Source organism: Poecilia formosa, unplaced genomic scaffold (genome assembly GCF_000485575.1).
Source record: "Poecilia formosa unplaced genomic scaffold, Poecilia_formosa-5.1.2 Scaffold192, whole genome shotgun sequence".
In the NCBI taxonomy this organism is placed as follows: Eukaryota; Metazoa; Chordata; class Actinopteri; order Cyprinodontiformes; family Poeciliidae; genus Poecilia; species Poecilia formosa.
The window spans coordinates 197,691-215,569 of NW_006800131.1; the positions used below are offsets into that span (position 1 = coordinate 197,691).

A 17,879-nucleotide genomic window follows, 5' to 3' on the forward strand; every position below is an offset into this window, starting at 1 on the left:
AACATGTTGACATTAAAATCAGAGGCTGAGGAAAACAACTTTACACTCTGTCCTCATCAGGCTAGTTGGAAAAAGCACAACGTCAGTAAAACATTGATTAAGAAACAAAAAAGGGTTTCATTTAATCAACATTAGATTTAAAAAAAAGTGGTTGTTTATTTTTTAGGGTCAGGCTTTAGACTTCCATATACATCTAAAACTGTTTGAAACTATTAGTTTTTCTCCTGCCTCAATCAGTTATTAATGACTCAAACTGGTGCATCTCAACATAAAAGTATAAAAGAGTTGATTTAGTCTACTCTATAAAAGTTTTATTTCAACTTTTATTTGAAATAAAGGTTCAAAACTGAACTTTTGAACCTTTATTTTAGTTCAAAAGTGAAACTCAGATTCACCAGATAGAGTAAAATAATTAAAGGGAGCCTCGTATGCTAAATTCCCATTTTGCACATTTCTGTACTTCCATTTGAGTTTCTACTGCTACTAAAAACAACCTAAAGGCTTAAAAAGACAATTAGCCATTTTTTAGTTTTATTTCTTTAAATCATTTTTCACTGAATTTCACTGCAGGGGTGTCCAAAGTGTGGCGTTAGGGCCATTTGTGGCTCTTAAAATGATTTTGATCAGCCCCAGTATACAAGTCAAGAATGGTAAAAACAATTGATAACCCCCCATAAATTCTAAATTGCAACAATCTGAAGCCCTTTTTTATGTTTTGGACCTTTAATGATGTACAGATTTAAATTGAGCAAGTAAAATATACAAGCAAACAAAAAAATCACAATACATTAATTCTTGCCTTTCTGATTTAATGAGTTTTGTGGCCTGCAAATGGTTTAAATTAGCCAGATTTGGTTCCTGGGACTAAAAGTTTGTGTTGCACACTTAGTCAATGTGGTTTCCTACAGTCAAACAGAAGAATTACATTTAAATAAGAAAAGGGAGAGGATGTAATTATTTCAAATGTCACATTTGTGCGCCGACCTAAGATGTCGCTGAGGCCCTCTACTGGATGTACGAAACATCTCCAACAAGATGAGAAAGTGTTTTGCTGTTTTGGGTCATTATCCCATGAAAGACCTATGAAATGCAGCTGTAACTGGTCGGCCCATTTCTCCCCAGAATGCCTGGCCAGTTTAATACAGATTGAAAACACCCTGAGTCGGCTGCAGCAAAGCAGCCAGAACGAAACCAGGCTTCCTTCATGCTTCACAGTCGGGACAGTGGCCTTTTCCTGGTCTGCTTCATTCATTCTCTGAACAAAGAGCTGAAAAGCTTAAGTTTTGTGTCACATGTCCAAAAGACTTTCTCCAGAAAGCTTCACGGCATTGTGGTTCAGTCCAGCCTCACGTTTTATGATTTGATTTGCTCCCATTACGTCCAATTAGGCTGAAACAACAATGGATGGTGCAAACTGACTTTAAGGTATCTTGATCTCAACTTTAATTTCTCTGGAGGTCATTCTGTACTCTCAGCTTTACCTAAACAATAGTTGGGTAAATAAACATTTGCTTATTTAAATACCAGGATAAGTCCACGTCTGAGTAATTTATTCTTCTGATTTAACCCAGGTAAGCCAAAACAGACATCATTTGTATTTCTGTGTTCAGAAAGGAAATAAGTTGAGCCTCGTATTCATGAATTCGGTCCCGGTCTAACTTGTTCTGCAGCAGAACCACCTGCTAAAACCAGATGGGTTGGACTGATTTTCCTGGAAATGTGGAGGGTACATTTAATCAGGAAGAAGAAAAGGGAGCTGATCGACTCTACCCTCGGTACTACAAAAGCTTTGCTCAGTAAGTTCTTTTAAATGAGGATCTGTACTGTGAACTACGGTTTATTTTTGGAAATTAATGCCAAGGTGGTTATCCTCCTGACTACCAGGAAAAAAAATATTGTCCAATCACCATTTTTTTTAAATCCCACAATCTTCGTAAGGTAATAAAAGGTTTTATGCACTTACTTTGTCTCGTCCCATAGAATGTGTTATTACTGATGAACACAATTTTTATGTACTAGAAAAAGATACGAACAAAAGTCCCACCCCTTCATATGTGGTATCATTGAAAAGCCCTAAATGTCCTCTCCAGATACCAAAAGGAATTAATTCAGTAGAATGCAGGAGGTGGGAGATATTCAAGTTTAGAAATGTCCTCTACAGAGGACAAAAATGAACTACTGGTAGTCAGGAGGTTATGCTTGTTAACGTGGGTTGATCTGCAAATTGTTTATTGAATTGGAGGAAAGTTTAAATAACTTGGGTTAGAGTATAACTAGATAATGTGAGTGTATTTGTTGTTTAATCAAGAAATTAAAGTTATCTATATTCAATAAATGCACAATAATAAAAGCTCATGTTAAAATTAGCAGAGTTCAGCCTTGAAAAGCCTTGATAAGCCTGATTTATTAATTTAACCTCGATTCATCTGATCTTTATTAATTCTCAGCAGGATGTTTTGAACTATTTCAGATCAAAATCTCTCTTTTTAGAGGAATAATGAGTGGAAACAGGAACTCTGAACCCGATGAAGGAGGAGGAGGAGGAAGTTGGAGCTCTGCTCTCTGTGTGGCAGCAGCAGCTGTTTCTGGTTTCCTCTGTAAGTTAAAATAAACTCATTACATGTTTTAATTACATACCAAGAGTTCATAATGATAACATCATTGACGGATCATGTCAGATTAAACTCTGTATCTTTGTTGTAATAAAACTGGTTGGTTTCTCTGAAAGTCATTTTCACCTTGATGCTGTGTAAAATAATTGATTAGCAATATGACCAATGGGATACAAGTGATAAGGATTCTATTAATTTCAATTCAATATACCTTTATCCACAGTATATACACCTGAATAACCCTCAAGTATTCTGAATTCACCAGTTTTTAGTCTGTTAAGAACCAGCTTTACATCACCAAGTAGAGCTATCACTACTGCTAAGGTAGTTTTTAAGCCAGAATACTAAAGGATTCCCTAAATGTATATAAAAATGGCTGTTTGTTTCCTCAGGGTGGCAGAATCGTGAAGCCAAGAGGAAGATTAAAGAGATGGAAGTTAAGCTCCAGAGAAACACCGGCTACATGCGATGCATTCATGTTATATCGTTTCTCGATGCACAATATCAAAAAGAAAATCCATCAGAATACAAAGAAAAATTATTACTTGACAATTATGAAATCAGGAAAACGTTATTCCTGTTATCAAAGCTGGATAACTTGGAGGATCTGCTGGTGGAAAGGCAGCATCTCTACTGCAGCTACTTCACATCCAAGAACCGCCGGGAGATGCTGGAGAAGAAGATGAGGGAGAGCGGCTTAAATTATTTTGGGATACCAACAAATCAAGACCTAAATACGATCTTCAGTGGAGATCGTCACTGTGCTTCCTGTCTGTCGTACCTGTTGACTGGAGACAAACGAAAAAATGGAGACCTGATGTGGAAGATGCTGGAAGAGTGGAGGAAGAGATTAAACGAAAATGTCAAACAAGATTCGATTAAAAAAGTGAGTATGAAGGTTCATCTCATCTGTGTGGCTTATACTTTATGAAAATTACAATGCATTAAATATTTTTTTTGTCTTTGTTTCCACAGATTTTAGAGGATGAAACTTTTCAGCGCTGATTAAGTCATGAAGAAGAAGTTCATCTTGCCAAAGCAGACGTCTACGTAATATATCAGGTTGCCAGGATCTCAAGAACCAAAGTTTTTATTATCTGAGTTAATGTTCAATTCTTCTTGCCTATAGAGGAACATTTTATAGACACTTATTGACGGCTCAAAACCTCTAGTTCTGCTGTATTATTTACAATTTATTCCCTTCCTCTGTTTTTGCTCTTTGGTCAAACTTGGATATCTCAAATAATCAAACACAGTAAATACAAAAAGCACTGATGCTTTCATTAATTAGGAAGTTAGAGGCAACCAAAGCAACATGGTATATGAAGTTAAACATTTTAATTCTTAGTAGTTTTTGATAGACTGGGCTTTTATGATTGACATTTATGACTGTGTGGTTTCTGTTTTCTACATTGCATATTTCTGTGCATTTTGTTTGGTTGTGGATTTTTAGTGAAAAATATCTGTGAAAGCCTGCTATATAAATAAACTTAAATATAAATTTAAATCTCTGAGTCCATTGTCCTCCTGATTTAACTTGGTAAACAAACACAGACTGCATTTGGTGCTTGCTGTATTTCAGAGAAAATAATAATTTAACCGTCTCCCAGATTAAATATAATCCCGCTCTAACCTGCCCTGCAGCAGAGGGGAGTGGCTGGTCGACAGTTAAAATCTGGGCGTTTGTTTTCCTTCTAAACCTTCATTTTAAAGAAGAACCACATGCTGCTGATCAGCTCCACTTTCAATTCAACAAAAGCTTCAAACGGTAAGGGTTTTAACTTAAAATGTGACGTTTTGTTGTTTATCAGCCAATTGAAGCAGGAAATAAATGCACAAAGAAAACAATGAACACAGTGTTAAAACGTGAACAGGCTCCCTGGGTGTCAAGCCTGTTGCAAACTGATTCACCTGATCTTCATTAGTTCTCAGTAGGATGTTATTTAAACGCTTTATGAACTATTTTAAGTCAAAATGTCTCTTAGTAGAGAGAAATGAGTGGAAACACTGAACCCGAAGAAGGAGGAAGAGGAATTTGGCTTCCTGCTCTTTGTGTGGCTGCTGCAGGAGGAGCTGTTGGTCTTTATCTTTGTAAGTTACAGAAAACTGATTACATTTTTTATTTTCATATCATGAAGAGGCCCATCATAATAAAACCACAGTGAGATTATTTTCAGATTAAACTCTGTATTTTCTGCTGTGAGGGAGCCAACAATATAGAGGAGAAATTTATGAAAAGTTGAAGAAAAAAATCTGAAGTTTAGAGATCAATCTTAGAAATTTTTCTAGGAAAATCTCAGAAATTTCTTAGTTTCAAAAGTCAAATATTTTCAGCTTTTGACGCTCTGAAATGTCCAAGTTTTATCAATAATTTTTCTTAACTTTTTTTGGTGGAAATTTATACTTTTTTTTGCAACAGCTCTTGAACATACAACATAGTACAAATTAAAATATTGATTTAGATTTGTATTTACGCTGCATGAAGGTTTTATTTTAAATGCATTTTTGACATAAGCAGATATGTATGGCGGCACATTAGCTTAGTATAGTTTAGGTTAGTATTGGCCTATTTGTATTTTTACTAACAAGCAACTGAACAGGTTTTCACTTTTATTCATTTCATCTGTCTGCATAGACATGAAAGACCTTTAAGTATGGTGTCTGAATTCACAAGCTTTGTCTGTTAACAACCACTTTTAGATCAATAAGTTACAATTGTTTAAGTTACTTAGATAATTAAAACATACCCTACATTTGTTGAAATGTCTCTGTTTGCTTCTCCAGGGTGGCAAAAAAAAAAGATTGAAGAGATGGAAGTAAAGCTCATGAGAAACAGTCTCTCCATCCACCGCAGTCAGGTTATTCCGTTTATTGAATTTTTTTCTACGTTTTCAAGTCCTCCAGAAGAGAAAAGAAATGCTGTTCGCAACGGTTATGCAAGCAGAGGAACACAGTTCCTTTTGTCAGAGCTGGACGACTTAGAGGATCTGCTGGTGGAAAGGCAGCGTTTCTACTGCAGCTACTTCACCAGGAAGTCTCGACTGGAGCTGATGGAGAAGAAAATAAAGGACAACGCCAATATTTTGATTTGGTACAATTTAATAAAAAAAGAGGAGTTGGATAAAATCTTCCGTGAAGATCGTCACTGTGCTTCCTGTGTCTCGTACCTGTGGACTGGAGACAAAAGAAAAAATGGAAAACTAATGTGGGAGATGCTGGAAGGCTGGAGGAAAGCGGCGACGGAAAATATCAAAGACAAGGACTTTCAAAAAGTGAGCATGAGTCAGAGTGGCTTAAACTTTACATGAGAATATCCTGCACTAAACGTTGTTAATTTCTTTGTTTTTTTTCACAGGTTTTTGAGGACAAAGAAAATTTCCGGTCTACTTTTCAGCGCTGATTAAATTTGGTCATGAGCAAACTTTACTCAGCAGGGGTTTCAGGAAATTTAAAACCAAATGTTGATAAATGTTTTTATTATTTAATGGGAGTTAATGTTCAATTCTGCTTGGTGTCAGAAGAGCCTTTACAGGGACATAATTATACAAACATTTCCAATCAAGAAAATTATAGACATCCTCTTCATGAGACTGTCTTGGGAAAACAGAGTGTCTTCAGTCAGAGGCTTCTTCAAATTCACTGCAACACAGACTGCTGCAGGAGATCTTTCAGCTAACAGCCATCATCATCTACAATAACTCTTTGAAGAATTTAATCTAATGAGATACATTTATGTCATTTAATTTCCCTTTGAGATCAATGAAGTATTCTTGAATTTGAATTTTGAGTTTCTGTTTCGTTTCATTATCAGGAGCTGCGTTTCCATCACAAATGTGCACAAATCTTTGTTTATGTTCTGCGAATTTTGAGAAAACACAATTTTGCAATTGCCATTTCCATTAAGTAAGAAATTCTATTGAAATCTCATCATGGCAGTGACGGATGTGAAGCAGTTATGTAAAAATATATTTTTTGTTGTTTTTGCCAGTAGAAACATCAGGCTATTCATCATAACTCGTATGATGAGAAGAGTTTCCATTGCAGATAAACCACCTCATTCTAATGCAAAAAAATATTTTTTAGCAAAAACTGTTTTTTTTTTTCAAAATTTGCATGTTTCCATTTAGCAAATTTATTTTCTTAATTTCAGTTTTCACAGTTATGATTAATGTAAACACAGCCAGTGACCCAAAAATGAAGATCTTTGTCCCTTTTTGAATTTGAGAACTGTAATGTAGATTTTAATGTTTCTTTTTGGGTAATGAACGCAGCAGCTTCAAGCATCTGGAAATTGTTCCCAAGGACAAACTGGACTTATGCAGATCCTCATTTCTCTTCCTGATATGTTGACTGGTTTGTTTAGACTTTTCAACAATTTTTGAAATTGCACAAATACAGTTTTCTAATGGAAACACGGCAACTTAGAAAAAAGTAAAAAAACAAACTCACGTTTTTCGATTAAAACAAAGAAAGTTTTTGTGCTGGGTCGAGGGGTTTTTTCAGCCATACCGAACTAGATATGTTTCTCAAAATTGCAATGGAAACACTTTTTTCATATCGCAGCTTCACGTCAACAGCCGGATGTTACAAAGAAGACGACAGGAAGTGGTAGGAGAAAGATGGTTTGTTTCTGTTATTTTTGTACAATGTGCGATTTTAATTTCATTTCTTATAAAATGGAAACACCGCGATTACAAAATTGTGTTTTTGTGCCATTAGCAGAAAATCAACAAAAGTTTGACCACAATTGCTATGGAAATACAGCTAATGCTAGGTTTTATGCTAGTAGTTTTTTAATTACTGAAGTGGCTGTTTGCATTAGTGTTTTTGAGCATGAGTGATTGACAGCGTTAAGACCCGCCTCCTGGCTCTGATTGGTTATTTCTGCAGGTTATAGGGGGAACAAAGCGATAAAACAGATTATAATACATTGACATGACATAATGATAAATTTAACAATAACAGCTGTTAACAGCCTAACTAAAAAACAAAGACAATGGTTATGATTAAGATAGTTAAACAGGGTATGGTTTAAAATATGTATTAATAGCATACATGTAGGAATATAAATTTACATACTTGCCCTTTTGGAGACATTTTTCTAGTAGACAGTAAAAGCTACTGATCAGGTTTTGACTCTGCTCTGTCCAATGGGTGCGATGAGGTTCACCCTCTTGGTTTTGTTTACTTGCAAAAAGTCCAAAGTGAAAGTGAAAGCAAACCTCAATAAGCTAAATAAATAACATCCGCATTGGAACCGGACCAAGTAAGCAGTCCAAAGTGCTTTCCTGATGTGAATACACCCTTAAACATCAGATTGGATGGATAGGTAAGCAGTTAATCAGGAGAAGCTCATAATTACTGTAATTTGTCATTAATCATATGACTTGGCTGACATCTGCAGGTAAACGCTGCTCCATGTTATGAGGTGTTTATGGTTTTATGTCTTTCTGCATGCTGGAAACCTTGTTGTACTTTGGTAATAATAATAATAAAAAAAAAAACTTTAACCTTGTCTGTAAATTCCAGTAACGGGAAGAAACTGGTTTAAAGTCCTGCTCAGTGATATAGCTGATCAATAAACAGATGGTTGATGAAACCTGTTCCTCCACATATTCATCCTCCAGCATGATAGGCTCATTACTTTAAGGTGAAAGGAGTGGCTACACTGACCCAGGTCTACAGGAAGGTGTGTGTTTCGTCATTATTAAGCTGATCACAGTCAGACTGGACATCACCAACCGGATCATGTAAGTTGCCTAAAATGTAGATTTTCTTTTGAAAAGCAAAACTATGGCCGGTTAAACAAAGCTAATTTATTTCAGGTTCTATGTGAAATTTTGTCAAGACTATCAAATTACATTCATGTTTCTCGTTTTATTTCAAGTTTTTGAAAAATATGACTGAATATGATAACAAACTGAAGGAGTTTTTAGTCATTTCTAAGGTTGAATGAATCTTAATGTCTTTGGATTTCCACCCATCTATCCCTTATGTAAGTGAAAGTACACAAAAACAGAGCTTAGGTTATTTGACTTTATCCAATTCTTTTCTTTTCTCCACTAACAATTCATCTCTTAACAACTCGATGATTTTAATCTGTAAGGTAAATCTGGCGGTCCAGAGAACAGGTAACTCGTGTTTACATCAGACAGGACATGGTCTGATTGGTCAGGCTCCAGTGAAATGCTTCCTGTTAATGTCATTTCTCACCCAACCCATTTTCAGTCGGACTTCTTCTTTTTCATATCATAACTCAGCTGTATTTCAGAGCAGCCATGAGTGGCATCGGCAGCACCGAACAGGATGGAGAGGGAACCGGAGGAAGAAGTTGGATCAATACTTTCTGTTTTGCAACAGCAGGTGTCGCTGTGGCTGCTCTTTGTAAGTTACAGTCAAATCACAGCATTTAAGTTTAAAATTTACGATTCTCACTCACAAGAAAACGATGCCAGGACTATTTATATGATCGAAGGAAACTAAGTCAAACCCACCGAGAGTTTTGATTTGTCGTTCGTTAGCGATTCATTCGATTCTTTTGAACGGCTCGGCCGTGAACGAGTCTGTAGGTGAGAACTGTTCTTCGCATTTAACGACTATGCTAACAATACTCTGCTCACACATCAACAACTATTGTTGTTTTTATTCAACTAAAAATGATTAAATTAATTAAATACAGTAGATAGATATTGATAGAAATGGTTGGATAATTTTACATTAATGTTGCAGAAGGTGATTTTTGTTTCTGTAAAAGCAACTCGTCTGTTTTTCTTTTGCTTCTAAATAATAAATAGCTGTAAATGTTATTAATGCACACAACACTTGGTAGTAAAGAAAAGTTTATTTTTTTATTTCCATGTTTGTCATCATTGGAAAGCCACACTTGCACAGTATGTAAATCATTCAAAACACCCTGACTGTTCATGGCTTTTCACATTTAACAAACGGCATGGATGAACAAAGAAAACAATATGGGTGAATAATATTTTCATTTCAGGTTGTTTACATTAAGATGTGTTATTGTTGGGCAATTTCAGCTGGTCTTTGACATTTGTTAAATAGGTTAAGTAATCCTCAGGCTGAAAAGTTTTGAGAAACAGACCAATTCTGTGGTATATTTTTTAAATGGTTCATAGTTTGTGAACTATTTCTTTTCTATTTTTTTTCTAAAAATGGTCTGGATATGTTTAAGCCACTTTGTAACATTTGCCAAGGCGTCTTGCCGTTTTATATTTTTAAAGCTTTTTTCCCACTTTTCCCATGACTTAGACTGGAAAAATCTTGAAGCAAAGAGAGAGAAGAAAGAAATGGAGCTGAAGATCAAAAGAAACCTTGTCTATATTCAACGGAGTCAGTGGATCTCACTGAAAAGTGCTTTCGGTCTTTTTGAAATGCCACTAATGGAGAAAACGAAATCACTAAAAATGGAGCTCAGAGAAAGAACCGAACTGCTCAATTTATCGCAGCTGGATGAGTTGGAGGACATGTTGGTGGAAAGACAACATCTTTTCTGCAGCTACTTTACGCCAAGATCATGTCGGGAGCAGCTGGAGAACGAGATCATTAAGAAAGCTGGTAAAATACCAGCTTTCCACAAGAAGAATGTAAAGGCAAATCTGGAGAAGATCTTCAGAGAAGATCGCCATTGTGCTTCCTGTCTGTCATACCTCATGACCGGGGATAAAAGAAAGAATGGAAGAATGATGTGGAAGCAGCTGGCATACTGGAGGAGAGCAGTGAGGAAAGAAAAATACTTGAGTGAAAATTCCACTTATTGTTAGCCTACCCAAACTACGGCCTGTGTGGCCATAGAAAGACGACTAACAGGGTCATCTATTTGTTAGCTGCTTCCTGTTTATCTTTTTCTGTTGAATCGTGAAGGTCAGTTCTCCTGTGTACAGTTGAGACCAGAACTTTACATACACTCGCATGTTGACCTTCAGTAACATAATCCATGCGGAGCGAAGAAACCCATGCAAAATCTAAAGTTAACTAAAAAGTAATGCTAGCTCCAAGGCTAGCACTAGCATGTTGACCTACAGTATCATACTCTACGCAGAATGAAACAATCCATGTAAAAGCTACAATTAGATAAAAACCCAAAGCTAGCTAAAATGTTGACTATAGTATCTAAGGTAGCACTAGCATGGTCACTACAAAAACATACTACGTGCAGTACAGAAAAACCAATGTAAAAGCTCAAATTAGCTAAAATTATATTAGCTTAAAGGGTATCATAATTAAGTTGTTTTTTGCTAGCATGATAGCTGACAATGCTAATTTTAATTCACCATCTAACCTTAGCACATTAGCAACCAATAATCTGCTGGATGTGAAATGCTTAAACAGCCTGCATGCCAGGTTATTATTAGTCCCAGGTGTTAAACTGCACAAAAGGTGTTTACTTGTCCAACCTCAAAATGCCCACTGCCTTGTCTCCCCCCAACATCTCTGAAACTGGATGTTTCATTGTAATTACCTAGACAGGAACTGAAACATCAACTGTAAAACACGAACATTTTAAATTGTAATTCTCTATTCTGCCACAGGAGGGAGCTGTTCCTGTGGTATTCATTTCAAAAACATCTTGTTTCAACTGTATTTTCCATTGCTAATCTGTCATACTTTTATCTATCTTAATCTAACTGTGCTAATCTAATAATGTTAATCTATCGTCTTTGTTATTTTATGTGTGAGAGGTGCTAGACAAATTAAATTTTACTTTTCAGACACTCTAAAGTATTTCTTGTTTTCAACAGGCAAGAGTTCAGCATTACAGCTAAATCTGCTTTGTTTTTGCTTGTCTTACTTTATTTTTCTTACCTTACTGTACAATTGTTTTGAACAATTCAGTGGCTGTGATTGGGAACCAATTATGTTTAGTGTTTTTGTTTTTGATACCATCCAAATCATACTCTGTATCTGTTCCATTTGTATGACATGTATGACTTGCAACATTTGATAATTTCTCGGCATTGAAGCCTGTTTTTATATATAGCCAAATCTCCTTTCTCAAGAGGGGCTAATTAAATTATAACTTGTTAAGTTGCTTTATTTTTAATCCACTTTTAGTTTTGTCATGTTCTGGACAGCTGAGATCAAATATCAAATATCTGGGAAGTATCATAACTTAAACATAACGCTTAAAGCACCAGGGTTTATACAGAAAAATATTCAGATTTATTTTAGTGGTTTTAAAGGCTCTATATTGAAGACGGTGAGAATTAGGCATAACTTTCTGTTTCTCTATATGTTCTGGGCTCTCACACAGAGCTGTCAGCCCCTCCCTCCTGTTTAAAACTCTGCTTCTAACGTAAGAGTTAAAGGGCTAAATATGTTTGAGATATTTGCTACCTTTGACAAAAAAGCTTAAGTCTATGAAAGCAATGTAGCAGTTTTGTTAGTTATGATGTCCAAGGCATAACAAGGCTGTTTATCATGATTCAGGCCTTCCGCTCCCATCCGAATACCACAGGTAACCTACTGTTACAAATTCCCTAGTATTGCTGCCTATTTGGCCGTCTTTGTTCAATGCTGGTGTACAAAAACAAAACAAAACAAACAAAAAAACTACCATTTTACATCAGGCGCCTTGTTGGACAGCTAAGGGGTCGCTAAGAAATTATATATTGATCCGTTGGCGGCAGTTATTTTTTGTTACATTCATACCGTTTGTGATGAAAGAGGAGCATAACGATCGCTAAATATTGCTTTGGTATGCTAACGAGGTGCTGTATTTCAATGCTAGTTTTAGCTAATGTTACTTAGCAACCTGTTTATTTAATCTCTCTAATTTCTGCTCTAATATTAGCAGGGGTTACCTTTGCAGTAATAGCATTAATTTCTAGCTATGGACACCTTTTGCCACCCCACAGACACTGCTAATGTGTAAAGAAACATTAACATTTAGAATGTTGTTCCTCACTTTCATTCAATATTAAATTGTTACATTTGTTTAGCATAAATGCTGCTTGAAACCTTCTGATTTTAGTCGGCAGGTGCGGTTTGATCTGTTAATTGTCAAAAACATTTCCATTTTGCTCTTGCTATGCTAGAGCGACAAACAAGAAGCTTTATAAATCGCCAATAAGAGAGATTAACATGGGAAATTACATTTTAATACATTATCTTATGTAATAAATTAAAAATAGGTTAGATTTTATGCAAATAATATAATTAAAATCCAATGATTATTGATTTTTATTATTATTTCTCTTCCCTCCACCTTTCTGACCCCCCACCCCCGGTGGCTTGAAGAGGCGTTCACAGCTAACAAACAGTAATTACTACACAGGGAGATGAAGGTCACACATTTGATGATGCCACAGTAATGTCTGCTGGTGTCTGTGACAGGAAGCTGCATGTGATTCCTGCTGACAGCTTCCTGTTGAACTTTGCGTCTCACATGAGGAACCCTGATGGAACCTGGAAGACGCCTCCTCCTCCGTACGCGCCCATCCAGACGGCAGGTAGAAGGTCTTCCTTCATGGTTCATTTATGTTTTTAATATGTACATAGAGACACTCCACTTACTGGAGTGATGCTAGTTGCCACTAGGTGGCCAGAGTGTGTCAGAGCTGCCACGGCTGCTGCTGCTGGTGTTTTGGGGGAAACGCTGGAAAACGTTTTAGTTCTGTTGCCTCTTTTTAAATAATTATTTTTGAGATGATGATGTCACCAGCTGTTGCCGCTGCATCAGTTCTTTTTGTTGTTCATTTGTTTGAAATAACATTATTCATATTCTGCATTCAATCTGACATATAAGCTGTGGTTTACTCACAGCTGACAGCAACCACTTCCACGATTTGAGCTTGCTGTCTCTCCAGCGTGGGTTGCTAGGTGACGGGACTGGACTTGGCGGGGGTTGCTAGGTAACGGTGCAGTTTCAGTGATTAAGACTCAACAACAATCAGGAACTGCATTTCAAAGGTTTTTCAAATGGCTCGTTTTCCAGATGACAAAAAAATGGCGGAGTGTTTTTATTTTTTAAGTTCTTGGGCTGTTCTTAGAAGCAGTTGACCCAAATGAAAGTACAAAAAATGTGCATAATGTGAATTTTGCATTAAATGTAACCTTTAAATTTCAGTAGAAATAAAAAAAATGTTGACTGAATTAGCTGAATAAACACCCATTGTTTAGTTTTCTGTGCACAGATCATCTAAAGATTCCTGAAATAGGTCAAATCTAAACTTGATAAATGGCCCGTGTTTGTTTAGCACTTTGTCTAATCCAGATAACTCTAAAGCACTTTACACTACATTAAGTCATTCATTCACCCACCCATTCTTTCACACAATCACACACTGATGGTGGTCTGTCTGCTGGCTGACAGAATTAGGTTCTTAATCTCACTGAGATTTTCTGGGTTAAATAAACAGAATTTAAAAAGAAGAACACGGAGAAGAGGCAACGTCTCATGAAAACAAAGACAACAAAGTTTAAAAATAGAAGAAAAAATGCATTTCTTTAGAGTAACAAAAAAAAATCAGAAGCAGCCACCATCATATTCCAAAGCAGAGATAATGAAGCAAAGATAAAAAAAAGTAAGAAACAAATTAGAATAATTTAACCTTAATTTTAAGATTTTAGCTGTTTAAGGGTTTCATTGTTCTTAAATGCGAACAGAAACAGATTCCTTATATTTGGGTTACATTTTATTTGCACAGAGCCAAGTCACACCAAGCCTAAAACAGATGATGAATTATTTTAATGATCTTCAAGAAGCTGAAAAAAGTGCAGTCAAATAAATATAATTTATTTATTGTTTGATCACATATCAGACTGTATTTTTCTTCTCCAATAATTGCCATAAAAGTGTATTTTTATTATTTAATCTAGACATCACAGCTCTTCATACTGACATTTCCAATGCCTTGGTTTTTAAAGGATTTGTTTAGTGCATCCCTCCAAGTCTCAGCTGTCTTTTTTTCTCAACAGATACTTGAAATCACTGTAATAATCTTCCTTAAAGGTCTTACCTACACCTTTCTCCGCTTTCTGTTTATGAAAGAAACGGGAAGCGTTTTGTTCTGTTTTATATCAGTGTGTCCTGCATTTGTTCCATCTGAAATAAATACACACATCTGTCATTCCAAAGTCTGTCATTGTGTTCATATATTTATTAATGAATGGAAGAAATGGGTTGAAGTTTTTCTTCCTGATGAGGTTAATCCAGAACTGGTCATTTGTTTTGTAACTGAGGAGTGGCTTATGGTACTTTAGAGTGTGTTTAGTTTTTAAATGACCTCACTGCAAGAAACAGACGGTGATCAGCTTTAGACATTGTAGAGCAACATCCAGGTAAAGTAAGCAATTTTCATTACAACATATTTTGTTAGAAGGTGAACTATGATCCACCTATTAATAGCTTTTAGCTATCAAATAACTTTTGTATCGTAATCTGAAAACATTTTTAAGAGACATCACAGCTCTTGGGTCTAAAATGTTTTTACTCTAAACTTGGATTATTTTTGGAAACCTTATATCTGATGTGGGAACATAAAAATATCTAAGTACTAAAATTAAACTGGACATTAAGTGAAGTGAATCTTGTTTTGCATTATTTTGAAATATTCATATTAAAAGTAATTACGACCAATAAATACTTAATGATAATCTTAAAGTGTCAATTCAACAAGCAGATAACTCAATGAAAAAAGTAAACGTTATTAATTTTATATTGTTGATCAAGCATAGAAGCTGAAAGACTGAACACATTTCCATACGTCTATGGAAATGTGGTGTCGGTGAAAAGGCGTCCATTTTGTTTGATGTAAATGCTATCACTTGTTAATTGTTTTTCTCACACAAAGTGATCATTTCCATTCTTTGCTATCTGTTGGATTATAGTGTCGCTTCAGCGAACGCTTGCTTGCCAACCGCAACTCTAACCAAGATGGAGGATCAGGAGGAGGAGGCTGGAGCACAAGTCTTCTCATAGCAGCCGCTGCTATTGGTGCTTATACAGGATTAACTTCAGCATATGAGAATATAGGTAAGGACACAAGAGAAATGCAATTCAGGCTAGTTACATAGAAACATATACCTCTGCAGTGCAAATTTGTAAACGTATTTAATTACAGCTGTAAGGTTTTTATATAAATTAAAAGCTCTTGCTTCAGGATAATTTTTAAGAGTAAGTAACAGCACAGTCCTAACATGCAAAAATACACACTAGTGTAGCAAAATACAAATAAATCTTAGGTTTAAAACTATGGGCTTAAAATATGTTTGTATCTATGTAATATATTTATGGTATATATGTATTGTGCATGTTTTAATATTGAATTCTTCCACACTTCCATGCAGTTTTGTGCTTAACATATGACCTATTTTAGAAAATAAAGCTAGCACTGGTTTTATGTAATCTCGATGTTCACTGGGTGACAAGTATTGCCTTGAATATTTATTCTAGATGAGCGTTACTGTAGCGTTTGGTATTTTGAGCTCCATAGACATCAAGGAATTAATTTGAAGTTCACCTTCAGTATTGACAGAGAAAAACTAAAAAAGTTCAGAGCATGAGTGTTCACTTAGAAATGCTGTAAGTCAGGGCGCTACATTAGGCGCAGCTCATCAATACAACACAGTACAATACACACCTTACAAAGACACATTAACATATTTTTGGCACTAATGGATCCCTTATAAATATTGTTTTTCTTTATTTGGTCAACCTACTCCAGGGTAGTTTAGCTTCCTGAGTAGAAGATCACATTAAGCACTGCTTTGACAAATTTGTTATCTAACAAATATTTTGTTTGGATTGTCTTTATTAAATCTATGCGAGGTTCGCTTTTTAAATTGAATTACTGAAATAAAATGGCGTTTTAATGACATTCTAATTTATTCAGATATTCAGAGTCTGTTAACAACAGTAAGGTGGCTGGAAACATAATCTCCTTTCAAAGTGCTCTAAAATCTTAAACCTGCTGTTATATTCATGTTAGTCTTGGTGTCTTTCCTGGCAGTGAAGAATCACAAGGAGATGAGGAGGAGGAGAGAGCTGGAGCTGCAGAGGATGAACAAAAATGTTTGTATTTTACACAGTTGAGTCTTCATTTTACACTTTGTGTGTTGGAATATAAAAAGGGAAATGATGATGTTTCTTCATAGATAGACGTGCTGGAGAGACTCCTGGAAATTAGACAAGAAGTCTTCTGCAGCTTCATCATTCCAAAGTTTTTCCGGGAGCAGCTGGAGGAAGAGATCATGCACACAGCAGACACTTTGGTGTTGGAGCGCGATGTCAAGAAAGATTTGGAAGAAATCTTTCGTGTGGATGACAACTGTGCTTCTGATTTTCTGAGCGTAGTAACCGGAATTGAAATGAGTCACGGGAAACAAATGTGGGAAAAAACAGGAAAATGGAGGCGAGATCTTAGGAAGACCATTCAAGAGGAAGGCTTTGAAAACGTGAGTATGATTACAAATTATTTTATTTTAGCCTTGATATAAACAATATAACTATGAATATCAACCTAATCATGTACTGAAGGTTATTTGCTAATATTTCTCCTTGTTCGTCTACAGCTTCTTCAAGATCTATAGAGGTGCTTAAATGTTCAGCTGCAGCTTGAAAGGAACTTCGCCACAAAATTCACAACGTAACTTTTTGGGTGTTTGGTTAAAAATTATCTATAGTTATATGTTATAAAGCTCTTTTTGTTGCTTTTATTTCCCGTATCCCTAATTCAGTTTGGTGGCTGTCAGTTCAATTCCTATTAGAATCAAATTACATGTTTCCTGTCGTTTTAGTTTTTGCAATAACATATTGGAAAAAGTAACCGCTAAGATCTTACACTATGTGACATGGAAGCAACTTGATAAAAATACATATTTTGTAACCTAAAACCTGAAAATAAACCTGATTATCAGTGGTGCTACAATGAAGCTAATCACATTTGAGCCCCTTAAATACTTGGATATGTTAATGTAAAGCTCTGTGACCTCAGTAATAGTCTTTTCTTTGTGGCATGTGGTTGTGGGTGAGGGGGCTTACAGCAGATGGGCAGGTTTTAGGGCCTGTGAGGGGTTTGAGTCTCCAATCAAGGCAACAATAGGACAGCTGAGAAAAGCTCCAGCTGCTGTTCAGAAAGTGAGACCCAGCAACAGACAACAGATGTGCTGCTGTTGTGGAAAAGAACAATGTTGTGCTGTTATGAAGATTTATTCAGCTTAAAAACTGGGGCATATGTAGATGTGTGTGAAATAACAATAAAAATCTATCTAAAAAATAAATAGAAAGACAAACTGTGTTTTCTTGAT

General features: G+C 35.8%; 4 protein-coding genes across 7 annotated transcripts; all 4 read left to right on the forward strand.

The window, feature by feature from the left end:
• Positions 1–91: 91 nt before the first annotated feature.
• LOC103147904 (uncharacterized) lies at positions 92–3,974 on the forward strand. 2 transcript variants are annotated; one of them, XM_016678873.1, is made up of 4 exons: positions 92–1,796; positions 2,471–2,597; positions 3,005–3,498; positions 3,588–3,974. In XM_016678873.1, exons 2-4 carry the CDS (start codon positions 2,498–2,500, stop codon positions 3,615–3,617), a joined length of 624 nt encoding a protein of 207 aa, XP_016534359.1. In that variant the 5' UTR covers positions 92–1,796; positions 2,471–2,497; the 3' UTR covers positions 3,618–3,974. The 2 variants fall into 2 exon arrangements, with proteins under 2 accessions (XP_016534359.1, XP_016534358.1); XM_016678872.1 differs by having other exon boundaries at positions 2,491–2,597.
• Positions 3,975–4,302: 328 nt separating this feature from the next.
• On the forward strand, positions 4,303–6,372 carry LOC103147905 (uncharacterized). 2 transcript variants are annotated; one of them, XM_016678874.1, is made up of 4 exons: positions 4,303–4,380; positions 4,601–4,703; positions 5,397–5,884; positions 5,968–6,372. In XM_016678874.1, exons 2-4 carry the CDS (start codon positions 4,607–4,609, stop codon positions 6,010–6,012), a joined length of 630 nt encoding a protein of 209 aa, XP_016534360.1. In that variant the 5' UTR covers positions 4,303–4,380; positions 4,601–4,606; the 3' UTR covers positions 6,013–6,372. The 2 variants fall into 2 exon arrangements, with proteins under 2 accessions (XP_016534360.1, XP_016534361.1); XM_016678875.1 differs by having other exon boundaries at positions 4,318–4,380; positions 4,598–4,703.
• Positions 6,373–8,267: 1,895 nt separating this feature from the next.
• Positions 8,268–11,662, forward strand: LOC103147906 (coiled-coil domain-containing protein 127-like). Its single transcript, XM_007566471.2, has 3 exons — positions 8,268–8,362; positions 8,884–8,996; positions 9,882–11,662. Exons 2-3 carry the CDS (start codon positions 8,891–8,893, stop codon positions 10,391–10,393), a joined length of 618 nt encoding a protein of 205 aa, XP_007566533.1. The 5' UTR covers positions 8,268–8,362; positions 8,884–8,890; the 3' UTR covers positions 10,394–11,662.
• A 1,195-nt stretch (positions 11,663–12,857) lies between these two features.
• On the forward strand, positions 12,858–17,848 carry LOC107837949 (coiled-coil domain-containing protein 127-like). 2 transcript variants are annotated; one of them, XM_016678876.1, is made up of 5 exons: positions 12,858–13,081; positions 15,462–15,606; positions 16,562–16,644; positions 16,728–17,027; positions 17,145–17,848. In XM_016678876.1, the coding sequence occupies exons 1-5, from the start codon at positions 13,031–13,033 to the stop codon at positions 17,160–17,162; spliced, it is 597 nt and encodes a 198-aa protein (XP_016534362.1). In that variant the 5' UTR covers positions 12,858–13,030; the 3' UTR covers positions 17,163–17,848. The 2 variants fall into 2 exon arrangements, with proteins under 2 accessions (XP_016534362.1, XP_016534363.1); XM_016678877.1 differs by having other exon boundaries at positions 16,583–16,644.
• The last annotated feature ends 31 nt before the right edge of the window (positions 17,849–17,879 follow it).